General features: G+C 45.0%; 1 protein-coding gene and 1 long non-coding RNA gene across 2 annotated transcripts in view; one reads left to right on the top strand and one right to left on the bottom strand.

Moving 5' to 3' along the window:
- LOC140206403 (uncharacterized) overlaps positions 1 to 24335 on the top strand; it is a 111324-nt gene that overhangs the window by 3464 nt on the left and 83525 nt on the right. The gene's annotated exons all lie outside the window — the stretch shown is intronic.
- LOC140206402 (leucine-rich repeat and fibronectin type III domain-containing protein 1-like protein) overlaps positions 3259 to 24335 on the bottom strand; it is a 119431-nt gene continuing 98354 nt past the window's right edge. Inside the window, exon 2 of the mRNA XM_072274768.1 lies at positions 3259 to 3901. Within this exon, the coding sequence (XP_072130869.1) occupies positions 3259 to 3901 (643 nt within the window). The remainder of the gene's footprint in view (positions 3902 to 24335) is intronic.

Genomic DNA, 24335 nt, shown 5'->3' with positions numbered 1-24335 from the left:
GAGTTATTTGGCCGCAGGTGGAAGTATGCTGTGTGAAGTAGGCCTATGGTGAATGTGCGTAGAGTGGAGAAGCCTATCGCTAGCCCTGTTATCTATGAAGTACATCATTTCAGTCTGATGCCATGGGCTCTGACAGTCATGACTGATTCACAGGGCTCACTATCTCGAGAGCTTCGTAAAGCCTGTGATTTATTTCAGACACTGAAATGTAGTTTTCTTTGAGTTTAAATCTCCCAAAAGAATTACAAACATTTAACCTGTTCTAAAATGAAATGGGCCAGATAATGGAACAGTGCAATTTAAGGAAACACATCAGCTGGGCAAAATATATATCACCACCCTCCAAACTGCTGGGAAAAACCTAATACAGCCGTCCCAACAGCTGGGGAAAAGTATAACACCCCCTCTGAACAGCTGGGGAAAAACCTAACACACCCCTCCAAACAGCTGGGGAAAAGTATAACACCCCCCTCTGAATAGCTGGGCAAAACATAACACACCCCTACCAACAGCTGGGGAAAAGTATAACATCCCCTTCTGAACAGTTGGGGCAAAACCTAACACACCACTCCGAACAGCTGGGGATAAGTATGACACCACGTCTCTGAACAGCTGGGGTAAGATCCCCTCTCTGAACAGCTGGGGTAACATATAACATCCCCTCTCTGAACAGCTGGGGGTAAAATATAACATCCCCTCTCTGAACAGCTGGGGTAAAATATAACACCCCCTCTCTCAACAGCTGGGGGTAAAATATAACACCTCCTCTCTGAACAGCTGAGGTAAAATATAACGCCCCCTCTCTGAACAGCTGGGGTAAAATATAACACCCTTCTCTGAACAGCTGGGGTAAAATATAACACCCTCTCTCTGAACAGCTGGGGGTAATCCTAACTCTCCTTCTCTGACAACCACCCACCCTGTCAGATAAACAGGTGGGTCAAAACCTACACCCCATTTCTGAACAGCTAGACAAAACTTGCACCCCGCCATCCAGACAAAGATCTGGGAAAATGTTAACACACCCTTCTCTGACCAGTCAGGAAAACTGGAACATCCATCTTCTCTTCGAATAGCTGGATAAAACCCTAACACCCCATCCCATCAGCTAATCAGCCAGGGGTAACTCCAACATCTCATCCTGTCAGCTGAACAGCTGGCGGAAACCCCAGGACCTCACCCATCGGTTGAACAGCTGGGGAAACCCTAAAACCCCATCTCATGAGCCATACATCTGGGGGAATCCCCAACACCCCACCCTGTCAGCCAAACAACTGGGGGAAACACTAACCAACACCTCACAATGACCACACAGAAAGACTTTGGAGCAGTATGGCCCAATGGTGGGATCCTAAAAGAATACTGGAGTGAAGGATGGACAGCAATGGAAAGTTAGAAGGAAGTTTTGGGAAACAGCAGAAAAGGACATGGCAAGATTTAAGTTTGCAGGCCAATTTTGTTTTCATTATAAAAGTTTATAGTTTATTACCATGATAAATTATTTCTGTAATAAAATTTTTGCTTTATAACTCAGTGTAAGAACATTGGGTGATTCATTAACTTATATATTGTATGAGCTGGCATCTTATACACACGGTCCAGCAACTACACGTTTGGAGCCTCTGGTCTCAAATTCCTTGCTGGCCTGGATTTATTTGATTCATTGATCTTTCAGGATGTGGGTGTCAGTGGCAAATCTGGCATTTATTACCCAGAATGCAGTTCCTCACCCAGACCACCTAACTTGGCTGTCAGCTTTACCGTAGTCCATTGGGTTCCATTTCCACAGCATCAGGCATCTGTGTTTTACTCAAAGCAACCCTTTTCAGTTTAAGTTCAACAAACATGGCGATTTTGAATTGTTGTTGGTGCTTGAATTAAACTGGACATCAAAGACCTTGATCAGATGGGGAACACAGAGACCCCTTGCATTGACAGAGTTTGCCCTCAGTAGAGGGTCTCTGACACCCTTACAGCAGCAGAAACCAATCAGAACAAAGTGCCAAATGCTGACTGTTTTAGCAGGGATGGAGACAATGGGACGGGTTGGGGTGGGTGGTGCTGGGCTGCAGACGACAAGAAAGGAGGCGGTGCCGGGGCTGGAGACGACAGGAGGGGTGGAATTGCCAGGGAGTCAGGTTGGTGTAGGTCTGGTGACAGGTACACAGAAGGCACACAGAGTGTAACGTGACAAAGGAGGATGTATGGGGAAAGCACACTGGCATCAAATTGCACACACTCTCTCACTCTCTCTCTCACACACACACTCACACTCACTCACACTCATGCAGATAAGCACACACACTCTCACAAACACACATGCATGCACCCACTCACACTCATACATACAGACACACTCACACACACATACTTGCATACACTCATGCTGACAGTCACACACCCACACACCTATCACACATATGCATACATGCACACACACACTCTCACACACATACACACCCATACCTTCGCACATCTATACACACTCACACATACACACACCTGTCACACACACGCATACATGTACACTCACACTCTCACACATATACACACACACACACACACACACAGTCTCTCCCTTTCACACAGATGTGACCACATCAGATCACAGAGGGGGAGACACCAAGGCTCATAGACAGACACAGTTGGATAGTTACACACACTCAGCAGTTCACAGACACACTCTGAAACACTCACAATTGCAAAGAGAAAAATCAAATTTACCCAAAGCCATACAAAATCGATGCAGCAAATTGCATCTGTACTGACTCCAAATGAGAAACAGGAGGTTAGTGAAATGGCCATGGTGATATTAAAATGAGACAATAGGAAGCATAATGAAAGAATTGAAATTCATTCAGGATCCATGGTGATTAGGAGGAGATGCAGCAGAATGTTCCGGCAATTATTGGCTGTAGTTCAGAATTACAGCCTTTGCAGTTGATCAAGACAAACGATGTTGCTCACACGTCTTCCACCCTATTATTTCTGTACATATCTTGTAGATACAGACACCCACAGACACACGCTTATCTAGAACACATCAGACACTCTTCAAATGCCATGCTTCAAGGTATCAAAAATATATTATGTACAAAAATGGAAGAGAAAAACAGGAATTTCTTGTGGATCTCAACTTCCAGCCCACTCCCCAATCTGTTCTTGGGAGCTGCACTTGGAGAGCCCAGACTGAATATGAAGGCCACCAGGGGACATCCACCAGTTCCAGCAATGGGCAAGTGTGCTAGATTCCATCTGTTACTTGTGATCTTTGCACTGCAGCTGTTTCAAAGTGGTGCTACCTTGACCTTCACCTGGAACCTCCTTCAGGGAGAGGGGGCCTTCCTTCTGCAGGTCTGTGCACGACCAAGTTCTCCTTCCTTTGTGAGGGCTTGTGTCTCCTGTGGGAAAAGATGGGCCTTGAGTGACGGAAACGTTCTCATAGCCCGAAGTTAAAGCTACAGCCAAAGTTTCTTTGGTGGGATCTGTCAACGTTTCCTGGACATGTTCCTCCAGACTTTCGGTCAACTTTGAAGTGGATGCTGGCATGGCTCCATTCTGACTTCCATTGGTCTGTGAGTAGACGTTACTGACCTTGGCCTTGTGTTCTGCCGTGTTGTTGTACACTTTGTACCGTATCATGAGGATGATGATGAAGACAAGGACAGCAGCCACGATGATACCGCCGATGATAATGATCATGGTGCCGCCAAGAAACTGGGTGTGTGTGGAGTGGCACTGGGTATATTCCTTCTCGGTGGTGAACTGCACGCAGCCCACTGCTCGGGTAGCTGTCAGGGATGTCTGCCTGTCGTCATAGACAGCCAGCACGCACAGGTCATAGTCTCGCCCGGCAACCAGGTCTTTCACCAGGAAGGTCTTGCTCGAAGATGGAATCATTCTGCAAGACAATTCCATGCATTAGATAAACAACATGTGATGTCCCCCACCCACAAGTGACAATAGCAACAACAACAACAACAACAGCAGGAGGTTTCTGCTCAGATTCCAGACACTGGAGGTGGGTTATAAGGAAGGAGCGTTTGGAGGGGGAGAGGATGGTGAGGTGGGGAAGGGATTCAAGAGCTCAGGATCCTGGCAGCCAAGTCACAGCTCCTGTGAACATGTTGCTGGGGCATGCAAACCATTTCCCAAAGAGCCATTGCTCGGGTGCTATGGGTCCCTTAGAATCTGATAAAGATTGAGGGAAAACACACCTCGAGTCCTACTCAAGGGATCAGCAGTGGAAAGGGTGAGCACTTTTAAATTCTTGAGTGTCAACATCTCTGAGAATCTACATTGGGCCCAATATATTGATGAAATTACATAGAAGACACAACAATGGTTATATTTCATTAGATTAAGGAGACACTTGCAAATTTCTACATATTTACCATGGAGAGCATTCTAACTGGCTGCATCATCAGAACCTCAGCCAGTTCCATCACGGGCACTAGCCTGTCCAACGTTGAGGACACCTTCAAAAGGCGACACATCAAAAAGATGGCATTCATCGTTAAAGGACCCCCATTGCCCAGGACATATCCTCTTCTCATTGCTACTATGAAGGAGGAGGTACAGAAGCCTGAAGACACACAATGATTCATGAACAGCTTCTCCTTTGCCATTAGATTTCTGAAGAAACATTGAACGAATGAGAACTACCTTGCTTTTTTTTTGCAAATGTCTGCAGGTGTACCACGGAAAGCAATCTAACTGGCTGCATCACTGGTATGCGGGGAGGAACCTCGGCGCAGACTCAAGATAAGCTGCAGAGAGTTATAAACTGAGTCGAGCTCATCATGGGCACTATCCTCCATAGTATCCAGGATGTCTTCAAGAAGCGATGCCTCAGAAAGGCAGTGTCAATCGTTAAGGATCCCCATCACCCAGGTCATGCTTTGTTCTCATTGCTTCCATCAGGGAGGAGGCAGAGAAGCCGAAAGACACACACTCAACAATTCAGGAACAGCTTCTTCCCCTCTGATCTCTGATTTCTGAATGGACAATGAACCCATGAACACTAACCACGACGTCTTTATTTCTATTTTTGCACTACTTATTTAACTATATATGTTTACTCTAATTAACATTTTTTTCTGTCTATTGTGATGTATCACATTGTACGGCTGCCACAAAACAACAAATTTCACAACATATGCCAGTGGTATTAAACCTCGTTCTGATCCCTGATCCCTCATCCAGTTGGTATGTTCCATTCAACACTGTGTGTACAGGGAAGAAATTGGCTACGGGTGCACTTTAAATGCAACGGAACAATGAAGTCAGTATACGGGTGCATTTAAATTCAACCCTGTGATGTGAATTCAACTGGCAGACAAAGGCTGATAATATGCACTTCCTCAGCAGTAGGTCTCAGAGAGAAAGGCTGTCGATATGATCTGTCAAAAGCAACAATGATGAAAATAGAAAGAGAACCTTCTCCAAATCATTCCAACAGATCTCTGTTAGCCATCTCAGTCACAGCATGTGCTATCACGAGAGCCTGGATAAACTTGGGCTGTTTTCTCTGAAGTACTGGAGGCCGAAGGGAGATCTGACAGAGCTCTACAAGACTATGAAAGACACAGACAGAGTGGACAGAGAGTATCTGTTTCCTAGGGTTGAAATATCTAATGGCATGCATTGAAGATGAGAAGGGGTATGTTCAAGGCGGATGTGCGGGGTAAGTTTTTTTACTCAGAGGGTGGTAGATGCCTGGAATGCACTGCCTGGTATGGTGGTGGAGGCAGCTGGATAGGCACATGGATGTATGGAAGATGGAGGGATATGGACATGGCGTAGATAGGAAGGATTAATGTTTGGGCGTTATTGATTTGCTTTTTAGTTGGGTTGGCATGGCATTGTGGGTTGAATCACAAACAAGAGAGCATCTGCAGATGCTGGAAATCCAAGCAACACATTAAAAACAAGTGCTACACCTGCCCCTACACCTCCTCCTTCACTACCATTCAGAGCCCCAAACAGTCCTTCCAGGTGAGACAAAACTTCACCTGTGAGTCTGTTGGAGTCATCTACTGTATCCAGTGCTTCTGGTGTGACTTTCTGTATATCAGTGACACCCGACGTAGATTGGAAGATCGCCTCGCCAAGCACCAAAACTCCATCCACCAGAAAAAGCGGCATTTCCCAGTGGCTCCCCATTTCAATTCCACTTCCCATTCCTATTCTGACACGTCAGTCCATGGCCTCCTCTACCGCTGCGATGAGGCCACACTCAGGCTGGAGGAGCAACACCTTATATTCTGTCTGGGTAGCCTCCAACATGATGGCATGAACATTGATTTCTTGAACTTCCGGTCATGCCCACTCCTTCTCCATTCCCCATCCACTTTTCCCTCTCTCACCTTATCTCCTTCCCTGTGCATCACCTCACTCTGGTGCTCCTCCCCCTTTTCTTTCTTCTATAGCCTTCTGCCCTCTCCTATCGGATACCTCCTTCTCCAACCCTGTATTTCTTTCACCAATCGACTTCCCAGCTCTTTACTTCACCCCTCCCCACTGGTTTCACCTATCAGCTTGAGTTTCTTCCTCCCCTCCCCCCACCTACTAACTCAAACTCCTCATCTTTTTGTCTCCAGTCCTGAAGAAGGGTGTCGGCACAAAATGTCAACTGTATTCTTTTCCATAGATCCTGCCTGGCCCATTGTGGGCTGAATGGCCTGTTCCTGTGCTGTAGTCTTCTACATTCTACGTTCTATGTGACCCCACCTGAGAGAACCCTGAACCCTGGACCCTGTTCACAAGTGATGGAAGCCCCAATCTCCTGGCTGGAATTTAAAGGTGTTGCTCATTCAAATGGGTCAAAATGTCATCCAGTCTCCATTGGAAAATGGAAACTGGTTTATACAAAAAGAGAAATAATGTATGAGATCATGAAAAGGCAACGTAACTTCATTGGACATGTGATTAGGAAATAGGAGTTAGAATGGATGATAATTATGGAAGAAGTTGAAGGGAAGAAAGCAAGAGGAAGGCAAAGATCATTCGTAAGGCCAGTGATGTTGTGGGGATGGAAGTGGACTCTCTGATGGTGGTGTCTGAAAAGAGGATGCTGTCCAAGTTGCATGCCATCTTGGTCAATGTCTCCCGTCCACTACATAATGTACTGGGTGGACACAGGAGTACATTCAGCCAGAGACTCATTCCACCGAGATGCAACACAGAGCGTCATAGGAAGTCATTCCTGCCTGTGGCCATCAAACTTTACAACTCCTCCCTTGGAGGTTCAGACACCCGGAGCCAAAAGGCTGGTCCTGGACTTATTTCCTGGCATAATTTACATATTACTGTTTAACTATTTATGGTTTTATTACTATTTATTATTTATGGTGCAACTGTAACAAAAACCAATTTCCTCCGGGATCAATAAAGTATGACTATGACTATGACTAAGACAAATGATGGTGGAGACAGCAGCCAGAGAACTGGAAATGAATACCAATTAATTGATCCACTTGACCTGAAACAGGAGTGTGTGGGCCATGGCAGTCAAAGCTCAAACTGGGCATGGCACCTGATGATGATGATGATGATGATGATGACGATGATTCCACTTGGCACAGTTTTGCATACCATCCATAAAAATCACTTCATCGACAATAGCATACAAAAATGCAGGAGGAACTCAGCAGGTCAGGCAGCATCTATGGAGAGGAATAAACAGTTGACTTTTCAGGCTGAGACCCTTCATCAGAATTGGAAAGGAAGGGTGAAGATGCCTGAATAAGAAGGTGAGGGGAAGGATATGGACTACAGATGAGAGGTGAGATGTGAGGAAATTACGTGATATCAGTGCATTGATGTTGTACTCATTCGAAGTGCCACCAGATAACTTGTAATGTACCTTGCAATATTTAATTTACACACATTACTATATTTATCTACGTGTAATTTATTTGTAGATTTCTTACTTTCCAAAGTTAGTGTGTGTAATATATCTGTTATGTGTACTACACCCTGATCTAAAGAGACATTGCTTTGTTTGGCAGTGTACATGTATATAGTTAAATGACAATGAACTTGACTTGACAAGAGAAACGACAAAACAAAATATATTGGTATAGTTTTAGAGGAGGTGTAGAAAAAGTGCATTTATTTATTTTTATTTATTAAGGTACAGAGCAGAATAGGCCATTCTGTGCCACCCAGCTATCCCCCCCCCACCCAATTTAATCCTAGCCTAATCAGCAGACAATTTAAAAAGACTAATTCGCCTGTTTCCTCAAGCCTCAGGGCCCAGCAATCCCCCAATTTAACCTGACCCTAATCACACAACAACGCACTATGATCAATTAAGCTACCAACCAGTACGTCTTTGGCCTGTGGGAGGAAACTGGAGCACCAGGAGGGAACCCATGCGGTCACGGGGAGAACGTACAAACTCCTTACAGGCAGTGGCGGGAATTGAACTCAGGTCTGCTCTACCATAGAGCGCTGTGCCACCCCCACCGCCTCCAGTGCTACTGTGGGCTACGATGTGCTATATTATAAAGTCAAAAGTTTAATTGCCATACAAGAGGTCCATTTAACAGTTTTACCAAAGTGGGAGAGAAGCTGCCCTTGAGCCTGGTGCTACGTGCTTTCAGGCTTGTGTATCTTCTGCCTGATGGAGGGTTGAGAAAAGAGAATGTGAGGGTGGGAGGGGGTCTTTGATTATGCTGGCTGATTTCCTGAAGCAGTGAAAAGTGTAGACAGAGTCCATAGAGGGGTTAACTTTTGTAATGTGCTGAGGTGTTCCACAAACACTCTGAAATTTCTTGAGCAGTGTAGTTGCCATCCCAATCTGGATAGAATAGGTTGCTTTCTATGGTGCATCTATCAAAATTGGTGAGGGTCAATAGACAATAGGTGCAGGAGTAGGCCATTCGGCCTTTCGAGCCAGCACCACCATTCACTGTGATCATGGCTGATCATCCACAATCAGTACCCTGTTCCTGCCTTCTCCCCATATCCCTTCACTCCACTATCTTTAAGAGCTCTATCTAACTCTTTCTTCAAAGAATCCAGAGAATTGGCCTCCACTGCCTTCTAAGGCAGAGCATTCCACAGATCCACAATTCTCTGTGTGAAAAAGTTTTTTCTCAACTCCGTTATAAATGGTCTACCCCTTATTCTTAAACTGTGGCCTCTGGTTCTGGACTCCCCCAACATCCAGAACATGTTTCCTGCCTCTAGCATGTCCAATCCCTGAATAATCTTATATGTTTCAATCGGATCCCTCTTATCCTTCTAAATTCCAGTGTATACAAGCCCAGTCACTCCAATCTTTCAACATATGACATTCATAGAAACATAGAAAATAGGTGCAGGAGTAGGCCATTCGGCCCTTCGAGCCTGCACCGCCATTTATTATGATCATGGCTGATCATCCAACTCAGAACCCCGCCCCAGCCTTCCCTCCATACCCCCTGATCCCCGTAGCCACAAGGGCCATATCTAACTCCCTCTTAAATATAGCCAATGGACTGGCCTCAACTGTTTCCTGTGGCAGAGAATTCCACAGATTCACCACTCTCTGTGTGAAGAAGTTTTTCCTAATCTCGGTCCTAAAAGGCTTCCCTTTTATCCTCAAACTGTGACCCCTCGTTCTGGACTTCCCCAACATCGGGAACAATCTTTCTGCATCTAGCCTGTCCAATCCCTTTAGGATTTTATACGTTTCAATCAGATACCCCCTCAATCTTCTAAATTCCAATGAGTACAAGCCCAGTTCATCCAGTCTTTCTTCATATGAAAGTCCTGCCATCCCAGGAATCAATCTGGTGAACCTTCTTTGTACTCCCTCTATGGCAAGGATGTCTTTCCTCAGATTAGGAGACCAAAACTGCACACAATACTCCAGGTGTGGTCTCACCAAGGCCTTGTACAACTGCAGTAGTACCTCCCTGCTCCTGTACTCGAATCCTCTCGCTATAAATGCCAGCATACCATTCGCCTTTTTCACCGCCTGCTGTACCTGCATGCCCACTTTCAATGACTGGTGTATAATGACACCCAGGTCTCATTGCACCTCCCCTTTTCCTAATCGGCCACCATTCAGATAATAATCTGTTTTCCTATTTTTGCCACCAAAGTGGATAACTTCACATTTATCCACATTAAATTGCATCTACCATGAATTTGCCCACTCACCCAATCTATCCAAGTCACCCTGCATCCTCTTAGCATCCTCCTCACAGCTAACACGGCCACCCAGCTTCGTGTCATCCGCAAACTTGGAGATGCTGCATTTAATTCCCTCATCCAAGTCATTAATATATATTGTAAACAACTGGGGTCCCAGCACTGAGCCTTGCGGTACCCCACTAGTCACCGCCTGCCATTCTGAAAAGGTCCCGTTTATTCCCACTCTTTGCTTCCTGTCTGCTAACCAATTCTCTATCCACATCAATAACTTATCCCCAATACTGTGTGCTTTAAGTTTACACACTAATCTCCTGTGTGGGACCTTGTCAAAAGCCTTTTGAAAATCCAAATATACCACATCCTCTGGTTCTCCCCTATCCACTCTAATAGTTACATTCTCAAAAAATTCTATGAGATTCGTCGGACATGATTTTCCTTTCACAAATCCATGCTGACTTTGTTCGATGATTTCACCGCTTTCCAAATGTGCTGTTATCACATCTTTGATAACTGACTCCAGCAGTTTCCCCACCATCGACATTAGGCTAACCGGTCTATAATTCCCCAGTTTCTCTCTCCCTCCTTTTTTAAAAAGTGGGGTTACATTAGCCACCCTCCAATCCTCAGGAACTAGTCCAGAATCTAACGAGTTTTGAAAAATTATCACTAATGCATCCATTATTTCTTGGGCTACTTCCTTAAGCACTCTAGGATGCAGACCACCTGGCCCTGGGGATTTATCTGCTTTCAATCCCTTCAATTTACCTAACACCACTTCCCTACTAACAAGTATTTCGCTCAGTTCCTCCATCTCACTGGACCCTCTGTCCCCTATTATTTCTGGAAGATTATTTATGTCCTCCTTAGTGAAGACAGAACCAAAGTAATTATTCAATTGGTCTGCCATGTCCTTGTTCCCCATAATCAATTCACCTGTTTCTGTCTGCAGGGGACCTACATTTGTCTTTACCAGTCTTTTCTTTTTTACATATCTATAAGAGCTTTTACAGTCAGTTTTTATGTTCCCTGCCAGTTTTCTCTCATAATCTTTTTTCCCCTTCCTAATTAAGCCCTTTGTCCTCCTCTGTTGAACTCTGAATTTCTCCCAGTCCTCAGGTGAGCCACTTTCTCTGGCTAATTTGTATGCTTCTTCTTTGAAATTGATACTATCCCTAATTTCTCTTGTCAGCCACGGGTGCACTACCTTCCTTGATTTATTCTTTTGCCAAACTGGGATGAACAATTGTTGTAGTTCATCCATGCAACCTTTAAATGCTTGCCATTGCATATCCACCGTCAATCCTTTAAGTGTCATTTGCCAGTCTATCTTAGCTAATTCACGTCTCATACCTTCAAAGTTACCCCTCTTTAAGTTCAGAACCTTTGTTTCTGAATTAACTATGTCACTCTCCATCTTAATGAAGAATTCCACCATATTATGGTCACTCTTACCCAAGGGGCCTCTCACGACAAGATTGCTAATTAACCCTTCCTCATTGCTCAAAACCCAGTCCAGAATAGCCTGCTCTCTAGTTGGTTCTTCGACATGTTGGTTCAAAAAACCATCCTGCATACATTCCAAGAAATCCTCTTCCTCAGCACCTTTACCAATTTGGTTCACCCAATCTACATGTAGATTGAAGTCACCCATTATAACTGCTGTTCCTTTATTGCACACATTTCTAATTTCCTGTTTAATACCATCTCCGACCTCACTACTACTGTTAGGTGGCCTGTACACAACTCCCACCAGCGTCTTCTGCCCCTTAGTGTTACGCAGCTCTACCCATATCGATTCCACATCTTCCCAGCTTATGTCCTTCCTTTCTATTGCGTTAATCTCTTCTTTAACCAGCAACGCCACCCCACCTCCTCTTCCTTCATGTCTATCCCTCCTGAATATTGAATATCCCTGAACGTTGAGCTCCCATCCTTGGTCACCCTGGAGCCATGTCTCTGTGATCCCAACTATATCATAATCATTAATAACAATCTGCACTTTCAATTCATCCACCTTATTACGAATGCTCCTTGCATTGACACACAAAGCCTTCAGGCGATCTTTTACAACTCTCTTAGCCCTTATACAATTATGTTGAAAAGTGGCCCTTTTTAATGCTTGCTCTGGATTTGTCAGCCTGCCACTTTTACTCTTCTCCTTAGTACTTTTTGCTTCTACCCTCACTTTACACCCCCCTGTCTCTCTGCACTGGTTCCCATCCCCCTGTTGTGAACTAACCTCCTCACGCCTTGCCTGTTTAATTTGATTCCCGTCATCTCTGGAATTAACCCAGTGAACATACGTTGCGCTCCCTCTATAGCAAGAATGTCCTTCCTCAAATTTGGAGACTAAAACTGCACACAATACTCCAGGTTGGGTCTCACTAGGGCCTTGTACAACTGCAGAAGGTCCTCTTTGCTCCTATACTCAACTCACCTTGTTATGAAGGCCAACGTGCCATTAGCTTTCTTCATTGCCTGCTGTACCTGTATGCTTACTTTCAGTGACTGATGAACAAGGACACCCTGATCTTGTTGTACTTCCCCTTTTCCTAACTTGACACCATTCAGATAGCAATTTGCCTTCCTGTTCTTGCCACCAAAGTTGATAAAGTCACATTTATCCACATTAAACTGCATCTGCCATGCATCTGCCCACTCACCCAACCTGTCCAATTCACCCTGCATTCTCATAACATCCTTCTCACATTTCACACTGTCACCCAGCTTTGTGTCATCTGCAAATTTGCTAATATTACTTTTAATCCCTTCATCTAAATCATTAATGTATATTGTAAATAGCTGTGGTCCCAGCACCGAGCCTTGCGATGCCCCACTAGTCACTGCCTGCCATTCTGAAAAGGACACATTAATCCCTATTCTTTGCTTCCTGTCTGCCAACCAATTTTCTATCCATGTCAGTACCCTACCCCCAAAACCATGTGCTCTAATTTTGCCCACTAACCTCCTATGTGGGACTTTATCAAAGGCTTTCTAAAAGTCCAGGTACACTACATCCACTGGCTCTCCCTTGTCCATTTTCATAGTTACATCCTCAAAAAATTCCAGAAGATTAGTCAAGCATGTTTTCCCCTTCGTAAATCCATGCTGACTTGGACCTATCCTGCCACTGCTATCCAAATATGCCACTATTTCATCTTTTATAATTGACTCCAGCATCTTCCTCACCACTGATGTCAGACTAACAGGTCTATAATTGCCTGTCTTCTCTCTCCTTCCTTTCTTAAAAAGTGGGGTAACATTAGCCACCCTCCAATCCACAGGAACTGATCCTGAATCTATAGAACATTGGAAAATGATTACCAATGCATCCACAATTTCTAGAGCCACCTCCTTAAGTACCCTGGGATGCAGACCATCAGGCCCTGGGGACTTATCAGCCTTCAGTCCCATCAGTTTACCCAACACCATTTTCTGCCTAATGTAATTTCCTTCAGTTCCTCCGTTACCACTATCACATCTGGGAGATTGTTTGTGTCTTCCCTAGTGAAGACAGATCCAAAGTATCTGTTCAGCTTGTCTGCCATTTCCTTGTTCCCCATACTAATTTCACCTGTTTCTGTCTTCAAGAGCACAACTTTGGTCTTAACTAATTTTTTCCTCTTCACATACCTAAAGAAGTTCTTACTATCCTCTTTCATATTCTTGGCTAGCTTACCTTCGTACCTTATCTTTTCCCCCCGTATTGCCTTTTAGTTATCTCCTGTTGCTCCTTAAAAGTCTCCCAATCCTCTGGCTTCCTGCTCATCCTTGCTATGTTATGCTCCCTCTCTATTATTTTTATACTGTCCTTGACTTCCCTTGTCATCCACAGTTGCCCCTTACTACCCTTAGAATCTTTCTTCCTCTTTGGAATGAACTGATCCTGCACCTTCTATATTATTCCCAGAAATACCTGCCATTGTTGTTCCACTGTCATCCCTGCTAGGGTATCTTTCCAGTCAACTTTGGCCAGCTCCTCCCTTATGGGCCCATAGTCCCTTTTGTTCAACTGTAATACTGACACTTCCGATTTTCCCTTCTCCCTCTCAAATTGTAGATTAAAACTTATCCTATTATTGTCACTACCTCCTAATAGCTTCTTTATCTTGAGTTCCATTATCAAATCTGGCTCATTACACAACACTAAATCCAGAATTGCCTTCTCCCTGGTAGGCTCTAATACAAGCTGCTCTAAGAATCCATCTCTGAGGCATTCCACAAACTCCCTTTCTTGGGGTCCAGTACCAGCCTGATTTTCCCAGTCTACCTGCATGTTGAAATCCCCCATAACAACCATAGTATTACCTTTGCGACATGTCAATTTTAATTCTTGATTTAAGTTGCACCCTATATCCAGGCTACTGTTTGGGGGCCTGTAGATAACTCCCATTAGGGTCTTTTTGCCCTGACATTTTCTCAGTTTTATCCATACTGACTGTACTTCTCCTGATTCTATGTCCCCCTTGGCAAGTGACTGAATTTCATTCCTCACCAACAGAGCCACCCCAGCCCCTCTGCCAACCAGTCTGTCCTTTCGATAGGATGTATATCACTGAATATTCATTTCCCAGCCCTGGTCCTCTTGCAGCCATGTCTCTGTTATTCCCACAACATCATACTTGTCAATTTCCAACTGAGTCTCAAGCTCATCCACTTTATTTCTTATACTCTGTGCATTCATATATAATACTTTTAATCCATTTAACGTAATACTTTTACTCCCTTCACCTTTCACGTCGATTCCTATTGCACTTGGGCATACTCTCTGATCCCTTCCTGAGCTTTCTGCCCCATTAATTCTGTTGTCTTTCTTAACTTTTCTTATTCTCTGTTTCCCTATAACTCCATCCTTATATTTCCAGTTCGTCCCCTTCCTCCACTACTTAGTTTAAACACACTCGTGTAGCAATGCAAACCTGCCTGCCAGAATGCTGATCCCCCGTCTGTTAAGATGCAACCCGTTGCTGCACTACAGGAAGGAGGCAGAAAGGGTGCAGAGGAGATTCACAAGGATGCTACTTTGATCAGAGGACTTTACAGAGAGATGGACTTGTTTTCCCTGGAGTGAAAGAGGCAGAACAGATTGTGATGTAGGCAAAGGAAGCATTGATCATCAGAATATTGTCCATGGTAGAGGTATCACAAACAAGAGAGCAGAGACTCAAGGTGAGGGGAAGAGTCTTAGAGGGTACTTACAGGGAGAGGTTGATATCTGCCAGAGGAGGTGATGGAATCAGATTGAATCCCACATATTTCACAGAGCAACACGGATTTCAGGAAGTGTTTTGGCCAAGCCTCCTCAGGTATCCCAAACATTGTTGTTGTAGGGCATCTTGTTATATCTGATGCCCAGATGTGATAGAATGTGGATTGAGAAGTTTGACATGGTATTGCATAAAATACAATACTTGTTTTTTTTGCATATCATTGAATAAGAAATGACAATATTAATCATTGTTAGAGAAAAGAAAATATTGATTAAAATGAGCCTGAATGCAATCATGATGAGGTTCTGCATGATTCCAAACAGATCACTATAAATACCAGTGATTATCATGAAACATGTAATTATCTAGTTGTTGAAAGTGTAAAGGCTCCTTTTCCCCTTCTCATTAAGCTTTATATTGAACATGAACACAGATTTTGCTTTTCCACAGCTAGTCTAATGTGTAGCCACACAATTTTATGAATATTGCTTGCATTTTAGACAATTCCGTGTTCATTCCGGTGTTAATATAACCTTTCCCAATGCCAGTGTCAGCCACAGGCAAGATTGCAGCCAGCTGTAAACCTCTCTCTTCCCTGTACCAACCGTACAGGCAAACCAACCTTAGTCCCAGGAAAGCACTGGAAAGCTGCTTTCTACTTGGCAGCTGAGGGTCAGGTAGACAAGTACCACTGCAGATGGGTGCTCATTATCAGCTGCTGCTGAATAATGTTGGTGTGAATGGTCAGGAGGGAGAGGTGTGCTGAGAAGAATTTCCAAGGGATTCTAGTTACGCTCAGTGGCCATTTTATTAGTTACCTCCTGTACCCTATCAAGTGGCGACTGAGTGTATGTTCATGGTCTTCTGCTGCTGCAGCCCATCCTCTTCAAGGTTCGACACATGGTGCAGTCAGAGATACTTTTCTGCAGACCACTGTTGTAACACGTGGGGTTATTTGAGTTACTGTCACCTTCCTGTCAGCTTGAACTAGTCTCACCATTCTCCTCTGACGTCTCTCACTAATAAGGTGTTTTCGCCCGCAAAACTGTCACCCACTGGATGTTTTCCGCACCATTCTCTGTAAACGCTAGAGTGGAGCTTCCCAACTTGGGGTCCACAGACCCCTCAGTTAATAGTAGGGGTCTGTGGCATAGAAAAGGTTGGGAGCCCCTTGAGCATGAAATCCCAGGAGATGTTGTTAGATTCTTGATTACTCAGGGCATGAAAGGATACAGGGAGAAGGCAGGAGAGTGGGACTGAGAGGAAAAAAGTGGATGAGCCATGATGAAATGGTGGAGCAAACTCAACAGGCCAAATGGCTTAATTCTGCTCTATTTCTGATGGTCTCATGGAGATCAGCAGTTTCTAAGGTATTCAATCCACCCCGTACGACACCAACAATCAATCCACGGTCAAAGTCACTTGGATCATATTTCTTCCCCATTCTGCTGTTTGAGCTGAACAGCAACTGAACCTCGTGACCATATCTCTATACTTTTATGCATTAGGTTGCTGCGACACGATTGACTGATTAGATACCTGCATTAGCGAGCAGGGGTACAAGTGCACTGAATAACGTGGCCACTGAGTGTAAGACCCTGTGACGGAGCTGGACGTAGACTTTGACAATATCTGAATGTGGTCATCACCAGGCAATTCTAGAATTTCTAGTTCATGCTGAGTTCCCCAGTCAGCATTCCAGCAAGTCATCTTTTCAAGCTGCTGCAGACTCCCTGAAGGCAGCTTCATGTTGAAGCTTACAAAAGTTGAAGGCTACACAGATCAATAGGGTGGTTAAGAAGTTTTATAGAATGCTTGCTTTTATCAGTCCAGGCACTGAGTTCAAAAGTCAAGAGGTTATGTTCCAACTGTATAGAACTCTGGTTCGGCCACATCTGGAGTATTGCATACAATTCTGGTTGCCCCACTATAGGAGGATGTTGAGGCATTAGAGAGGGTGCAGGAGAGGTTGACCAGGATGCTGCCTGGTTTAAAGGAATGTGCATCATGAGAGGCTGGATAAACTTGGGCTGTTTTCCCTGAGGCTAAGATTCTGAGAGGTATAGGGTTGAGGTGTCTAATACCAGAGGGCATGCATTGAAGGTGAGAGAGGGTAGGTTCAAGGGGGATGTGAGGGGTAAGTTTTTCACTCAGAGCATGGTGGATGCCTGGAATACACTGCCTGGCATGGTGGCAAAGGCAAATACATTAGAGCCTTGTAAGAGGAGTTTGGATAGGCACATGAGTATGAGGAAGATGAAGAGATATGGATATTGAGTCGGTAGGATAGATTAGTTTTTGCAGTTTTTAAATTTACTTTTTAGCTGGCTCAGCACAACATTATGGGGCGAATGTCATGTTCCTGTACTGTACTGCTCTATGTTTTATGTTTACCTCACTGCTTCTTACTCATCTCCTTGTAGGTACCTACATACTTACTGTACCAAAAATGTCTCACACCCACACCAGTGACAGCTCAAACAAACCTTTGGCTCAGCAAAAACGTGGCTGATGATACCAACAAACAGTATCTGCAAACTTGCACAAGGAGATTTTTTTTTCATATTCATTCGCTCATTATGTGCCATGAGTGAAAGAATGCCTTACACTTTCTTTGGTCGAAACATATCTCCACCCTGCCACCCAAAATGATCAATCTCCCAAAATGAAAATATTGACTGGAGTCATGCAACATGACAAACACAGAAACAGACCTTTCAGCCCATCTAGTCTGTGCTGTACAGTTATTATGCCTACTCTCATCAACATGCACTGCGACCATAACCCTCCATACCCCTCCCAATCATGTACATATCCAAACTTCTCTTAAATGTTGAAATCCAAATCGGATCCATCACTTGCACCGGCAGCTCATTCCATACTCTCACCACCCTCTGAGCGAAGAATTTTCTCTTTCAGTTCTCCTTAAACTTTGCACCTTTCACCTTTCACCCTTAAATCATGACCTCCAGCTATAGTTCAACCTAGCCTCAGTGGAAAAAGCCTGCTTGCACTTACCCTAACTATACCCCTCATAAATTGTGTACTAGAATTTTCAAGATTCAAGTTTGTTCACTACATGTGTGTAAAGGAGAACAAAATTATTGTTACTCCAGATGCAATGCAGCATAAAGAACGCAATAGAAACACAAATAGTAAGTATAAAAGCAATCCTCCAAAATACAATGTACAGCAGCAATTATATACATACATAGACTGATTGTATATAGGGCAATACAAGCTGATGTGTACGTAGTTCCGGATTAGCTGGGTTAATGGGTGGAAATGTCGATCACCCTGACAGCTTGGGGGAAGAAACTGATTTTGAATCTATTTATATACAGTACTGTGCAAAGGTTTTTGGCACACATATATAGTTAGAATATGGGAAACCCATATCATTCACAATTAACTTGACAAGATTAACCGAAAGTACCTGAGGTCACGGCTCTAACGATTAGTAAATACAGGTGCTGGAGAAACCTTGAACCCCAACGCTCTGTGGCAAGCCACTGAGGCCCACAGAGCTCATGATGGCATATAATACTGTGCACATATATATAGCTAGGGTGCCTCAGAGGTTTGCACAGTACTGTAGTAATTTTGTGTAATTCGCTACACAGAAAAAAACAACTTTCATGATAAGCCTCCATTTTATCATACAAGAGGTCCATTCAAAGTCTGATAGCAGTTGGGTAGAAGCTGCCTTTGAGCAAAAACAACACATTTCTCAACATACACCAGTGATATGAAAGCTGTTTCTGATTCTGGTTATTACATAATGAGAAGATTAAAACTTCCTGAAGTAACTTATTGTGAGACCAAGTCTCCATATTATCAGACAAGAGGTCTATTCAAAGTCTGATAGCACTGGGGTAGAAGTTGTCCATGAGCCTGGTGGGACATGCTTTCAGGCTTTTTTATCTTCTGCCCAGTGGGAGAAGGGAGAAGAAAGAACGTCCAGAGGGGTGAGATCTTTTATTATACTGTGTAACGCTCAGTTATATTGGCTCATATATGTCTAGGGGAAATCCCACCCAGCACCTGCCTCAACGCTTCCCACGGAGTCGGTTGCCGCCTGCATCAATCTCAAACATCAATCATCAGCCAGGACACCCTGTACGTTTTACCAAGTATACTTTACAGATATTACTAATTCTATGACATTAATATAAATTCGATACAGAAAAGGAAGTAATGAAAAAAAGGCGCCAAGACTTATCAAAGTCCAAGATCTTCGCGCGCAACCGTTGGAGCTCAATCGATTCCTGACGACCACCCGGATCCCGTCGACTCACGGCTTGGGACCACCCGGAGTGATCGACCGGAGCCTCTCCGCACGTCCGCCGTCCTCCCCATCTCTCCTCCGACTCCCCGTCTCTCCACCGTCCACCGTCCTCCCCATCTCCCCTCCGACTCCCCATCTCTCCACCGTCCTCCCCGTCTCTCCTCTGACTCCCTGTCTCTCCACCGACTCCTCGTCTCTCCTCCAACTCCTCGTCTCTCCTCCGTCCTCCCCATCTCTCCTCCGACCCCCCGTCTCTCCTCTGTCCTCCCCATCTCTCCTGCGACTCCTCGTCAAAAACCCGTCTCTCCTCTGACTCCTCATCTCTCCACCGTCCTCCCCGTCTCTCCTCTGACCTCCCGTCTTTCCTCCGTCCTCCCCGTCTCTCCTCCGACTCCCCGTCTCTCCTCCGTCCTCCCCGTCTCTCCTCCGACTCCCCACCAAAAACCCCCTCCACCGTCCTCCCCGTCTCTCCTCCAACTCCCTGTCTCTCCACCGACTCCCCGTCTCTCCACCGACTCCCCGTCTCTCCTGCGGCTCCTCGTCTCTCCTCCGTCCTCCCCGTCTCTCCTCCGACTTCCCGTCTCTCCTCCGACCCCCCGTCTCTCCTCCGTCCTCCCCGTCTCTCCTGCGACTCCTCGTCAAAAACCCGTCTCTCCTCCGACTCCTCATCTCTCCACCGTCCTCCCCGTCTCTCCTCCGACCCCCCGTCTCTCCCCCGTCCGCCCCGTCTCTCCTCCGTCTGCCCCGTCTCTCCTCCGACTCCCGCCAAAAACCCCGTTCCCAGTCATATGAGTCAGCATTATCACCCGAAGAAATGATAACATGAACACCCATTGGCTAATAGCACCCTGCTGTCTGTATTAACCCCAGCAAATGTCGAGCTAGAGACTTTCTCAGCATTGAACATAACAAAGAAGCCATTTTAAATTTAACATACAAAAAAGAAAGACCCCGTACAACTGTCCACTATACTGAGGCAGCAAGAAATACAGTAGAGTGCAAAAGTCTTAGGCACACACACACACACACACACACATATATAGAGAGCTAGAGAGCAATAGTTTTGCAGAGATTTTTGCACATTACTGTATTAATTTTATGGATTACACTGTACTGCTGCCACACACATTTCATGACATATGTGAGTGATAATAAACCTGATTCCGATATGGGACTCCATTGTGGTCTGAGAGTGGGAAGGGAGCAGGGAGAGGGGAATCATGGTAGACGGGTCATATTCTGCATGGAGCTTGGTGATCAGTGGTGTGCCTCGGGGATCTGTTCCGGGACCCCTTCTCTTTGTGATTTTTATAAATGACCTGGATGAGGAAGTGGAGGGATGGGTTAGTAAGTTTGCTGATGACACAAAGGTCAGAGGTGTTGTGGATAGTGTGGAGGGCTGTCAGAGGTTACAGCGGGATGTTAATAGGATGCAAAACTGGGCTGAGAAGTGGCAGATGGAGTTCAACCCAGGTAAGTGTGAGGTGGTTCATTTTGGTAGGTCAAATATGATGGCAGAATATAGTATTGATGGTAAGACTCTTGGCAGTGTGGACGATCAGAGGGATCTTGGGGTCCGAGTCCATAGGACACTCAGAGCTGCTGTGCAGGTTGACTCTGTGGTTAAGAAGGCATATGGTGTATTTGCCTTCATCAATCGAGGTGGGTGGGGCTTGGGGATGGGGTGGATAGGAGATCCCAATCTCATCTGGAAGTTACAAAATCTGACTTTGTTTCAAACAGTTGTCCCGGGACAGCGATTGTTTTGGAGGAGAGGAAATGGCATTTTCAACAGGAACTAAAATCTATAGATCATGTGAAATATACTCAGAGTGTTACAGGAGAAGGAAATCTCTGATCTCAAGCCTCTGCTACCTTGTGGCTATACCCACTCATGGGGAAGGCTTTTGGAGTAAACCCTGAGGGAAAAATCTGGAGCTGGAGTCCCTAAAGCGGTGTTACTTTGTGTTCAGCGCTGACTGGCAGTTCCTACAATGCTGCTGACACCAAACAGTATCAGCCTCTGCAACTCCCTTGGATTCATCAGCTGTGTGAGAAGTGGGAGCCTGCCTCGTGGGCAACAGCTTGCTCTCGGTATCGTACTGCCTTGGCTTGCGTATGACAGCTCGGACTCATCATGCATGGTAGACCATAACCAACAGAGAGCCCTGCTGACTCAGAAACAATGACAGGTATCTCATGATGTAGCGTGTTACAGAATTGTATGGGTAAATTGACTTGTGGGAATTGAGGAAAATTGACGACTTGCCAGCCTGCAAACACGACTCAGATTGATTGAAGCAGTGCAGGTCACCTTTGTTGATTATGAGATTTTACATGTTTTTTTCAGCGAGTTTAAGTGTAGTATCAGATTGCTGTCTAATTGCTCGCCTCAACTAGCAAGCTTAACCAGAGGCTGAAGGGAGCAGCAGGAAAGGCAGGAGAGTGGCCTCAGGGGGATGGCACTGGCTGGTCCAAGTGCAAAAGAGGCATCTTCTGTTCAGAATCAGTTTAATATCACTGGCATATGTTGTGAAATTTGTTGTTATGTGGCAGCACTATATTGCAGTACATAATATAAACTGCTCTCTTTTAAATACCCTCGCTGTCTCACGGTCCGACTTACACACGCTTGGACTAGGTGAGAGTAAGAGTTCGGCACGGACTAGAAGGGCCGAGATGGCCTGTTTCCGTGCTGTAATGGTTTTATATATATATAATAAAATCCCTGAGCTACAGTAATTATATAAAGTTAAATCAAATAAGAAGTGCAAAAAAAAAGAGCAGTGAGGTTAGTGTTCGTGGGTTCATTGTCCATTCAGAAATCGTATGGCAGACGGTAGAGGCTGTTCCTGAAACATTGAGTGTGTGTCTTCAGGCTTCTGTACCTCCTCCTTGATGGTAGCAATGAAAACAAGGCATAACAATAGGTACTCCTGTTTGAGTACTGTTGAGGGGGACAGCTTACCCGGGGGAAGCGACAGTGGCCGTGCACTGAGTCCGGCCCTGTAGCTCAGAAGGGTAGGGAAAGGAAGAGGAGGGCAGTTGTGATAGGGGACTCAATAGTAAGGGGGTCAGATATGCGATTCTGTGGACGCAGTCCAGAGACCCGGATGGTAGTTTGCCTCCCTGGTGCCAGGGTCCGGGATATTTCTGATCGTGTCCAAGATATCTTGAAGTGGGAGGATGAGGAGCCAGAGGTCGTGGTACATACAGGTACCAATGACATAGGTAAGAAAAGGAAAGAGGTCCTGAAAGGAGAATATAGGGAGCTAGGAAGGGAGTTGAGAAAAAGGACCACAAAGGTAGTAATCTCGGGATTACTGCCTGTGCCACGCGACAGTGAGAGTAGGAATGTGGTGAGTTGGGGGATAAATGCGTGGCTGAGGGATTGGAGCAGGGGGCAGGGATTCAAGTTTTTGGATCATTGGGACCTCTTTTGGCGCAGGCGTGACCCGTACAAAAAGGACGGGTTGCACTTGAATCCTAGGGGAACCAATATCCTGGCAGGGAGATTAGCAAGGGCTACTGAGGTGACTTTCAACTAGAATGGTTGGGGGGTGGGAATCAAATTAAAGAGGCTAGGCGAGAGGAGGTTAGTTCACAACAAGGGGATGGGAACCAGAGCAGAGAGACAGAGGAGTGTAAAGTGAGGGTAGAAGCAAAAAGTACTAAGGAGAAAAGTAAAAGTGGCAGGCCGACAAATCCAGGGCAAGCATTAAAAAGGGCCTCTGTTCAACATAATTGTATAAGGGCTAAGAGAGTTGTAAAAGAGCGCCTGAAGGCTTTGTGTGTCAATGCAAGGAGCATTTGTAATAAGGTGGATGAATTGAAAGTGCAGATTGTTATTAATGATTATGATATAGTTGGGATCACAGAGACATGGCTCCACGGTGACCAAGGATGGGAGCTCAAAGTTCAGGGATATTCAATATTCAGGAGAGATAGACATGAAAGAAAAGGAGGTGGGGTGGCGTTGCTGGTTAAAGAGGGGATTAACGCAATAGAAAGGAAGGACATAAGCTGGGAAGATGTGGAATCGATATGGGTAGAGCTGCGTAACACTAAGGGGCAGAAGACGCTGGTGGGAGTTGTGTACAGGCCACCTAACAGTAGTAGTGAGGTCGGGGATGGTATTAAACAGGAAATTAGAAATGTGTGCAATAAAGGAACAGCAGTTATAATGGGTGACTTCAATCTACATGTAGATTGGGTGAACCAAATTGGTAAAGGTGCTGAGGAAGAGGATTTCTTGGAATGTATGCGGGATGGTTTTTTGAACCAACGTGTCAAGGAACCAACTAGAGAGCAGGCTATTCTAGACTGGGTTTTGAGCAATGAGGAAGGGTTAATTAGCAATCTTGTCGTGAGAGGCCCCTTGGGTAAGAGTGACCATAATCTAGTGGAATTCTTCATTAAGATGGAGAATGACATAGTTAATTCAGAAACAAAGGTTCTGAACTTAAAGAGGGGTAACTTTGAAGGTATGAGACGTGAATTAGCTAAGATAGACTGGCAAATGACACTTAAAGGATTGACGGTGGATATGCAATGGCAAGCATTTAAAGATTGCATGGATGAACTACAACAATTGTTCATCCCAGTTTGGCAAAAGAATAAATCAAGGAAGGTAGTGCACCCGTGGCTGACAAGAGAAATTCGGGATAGTATCAATTCCAAAGAAGAAG

This window comes from Mobula birostris, chromosome 12 (genome assembly GCF_030028105.1).
Source record: "Mobula birostris isolate sMobBir1 chromosome 12, sMobBir1.hap1, whole genome shotgun sequence".
Classification (NCBI taxonomy): Eukaryota; Metazoa; Chordata; class Chondrichthyes; order Myliobatiformes; family Myliobatidae; genus Mobula; species Mobula birostris.
This window is presented reverse-complemented; position numbering and strand designations above follow the sequence as displayed.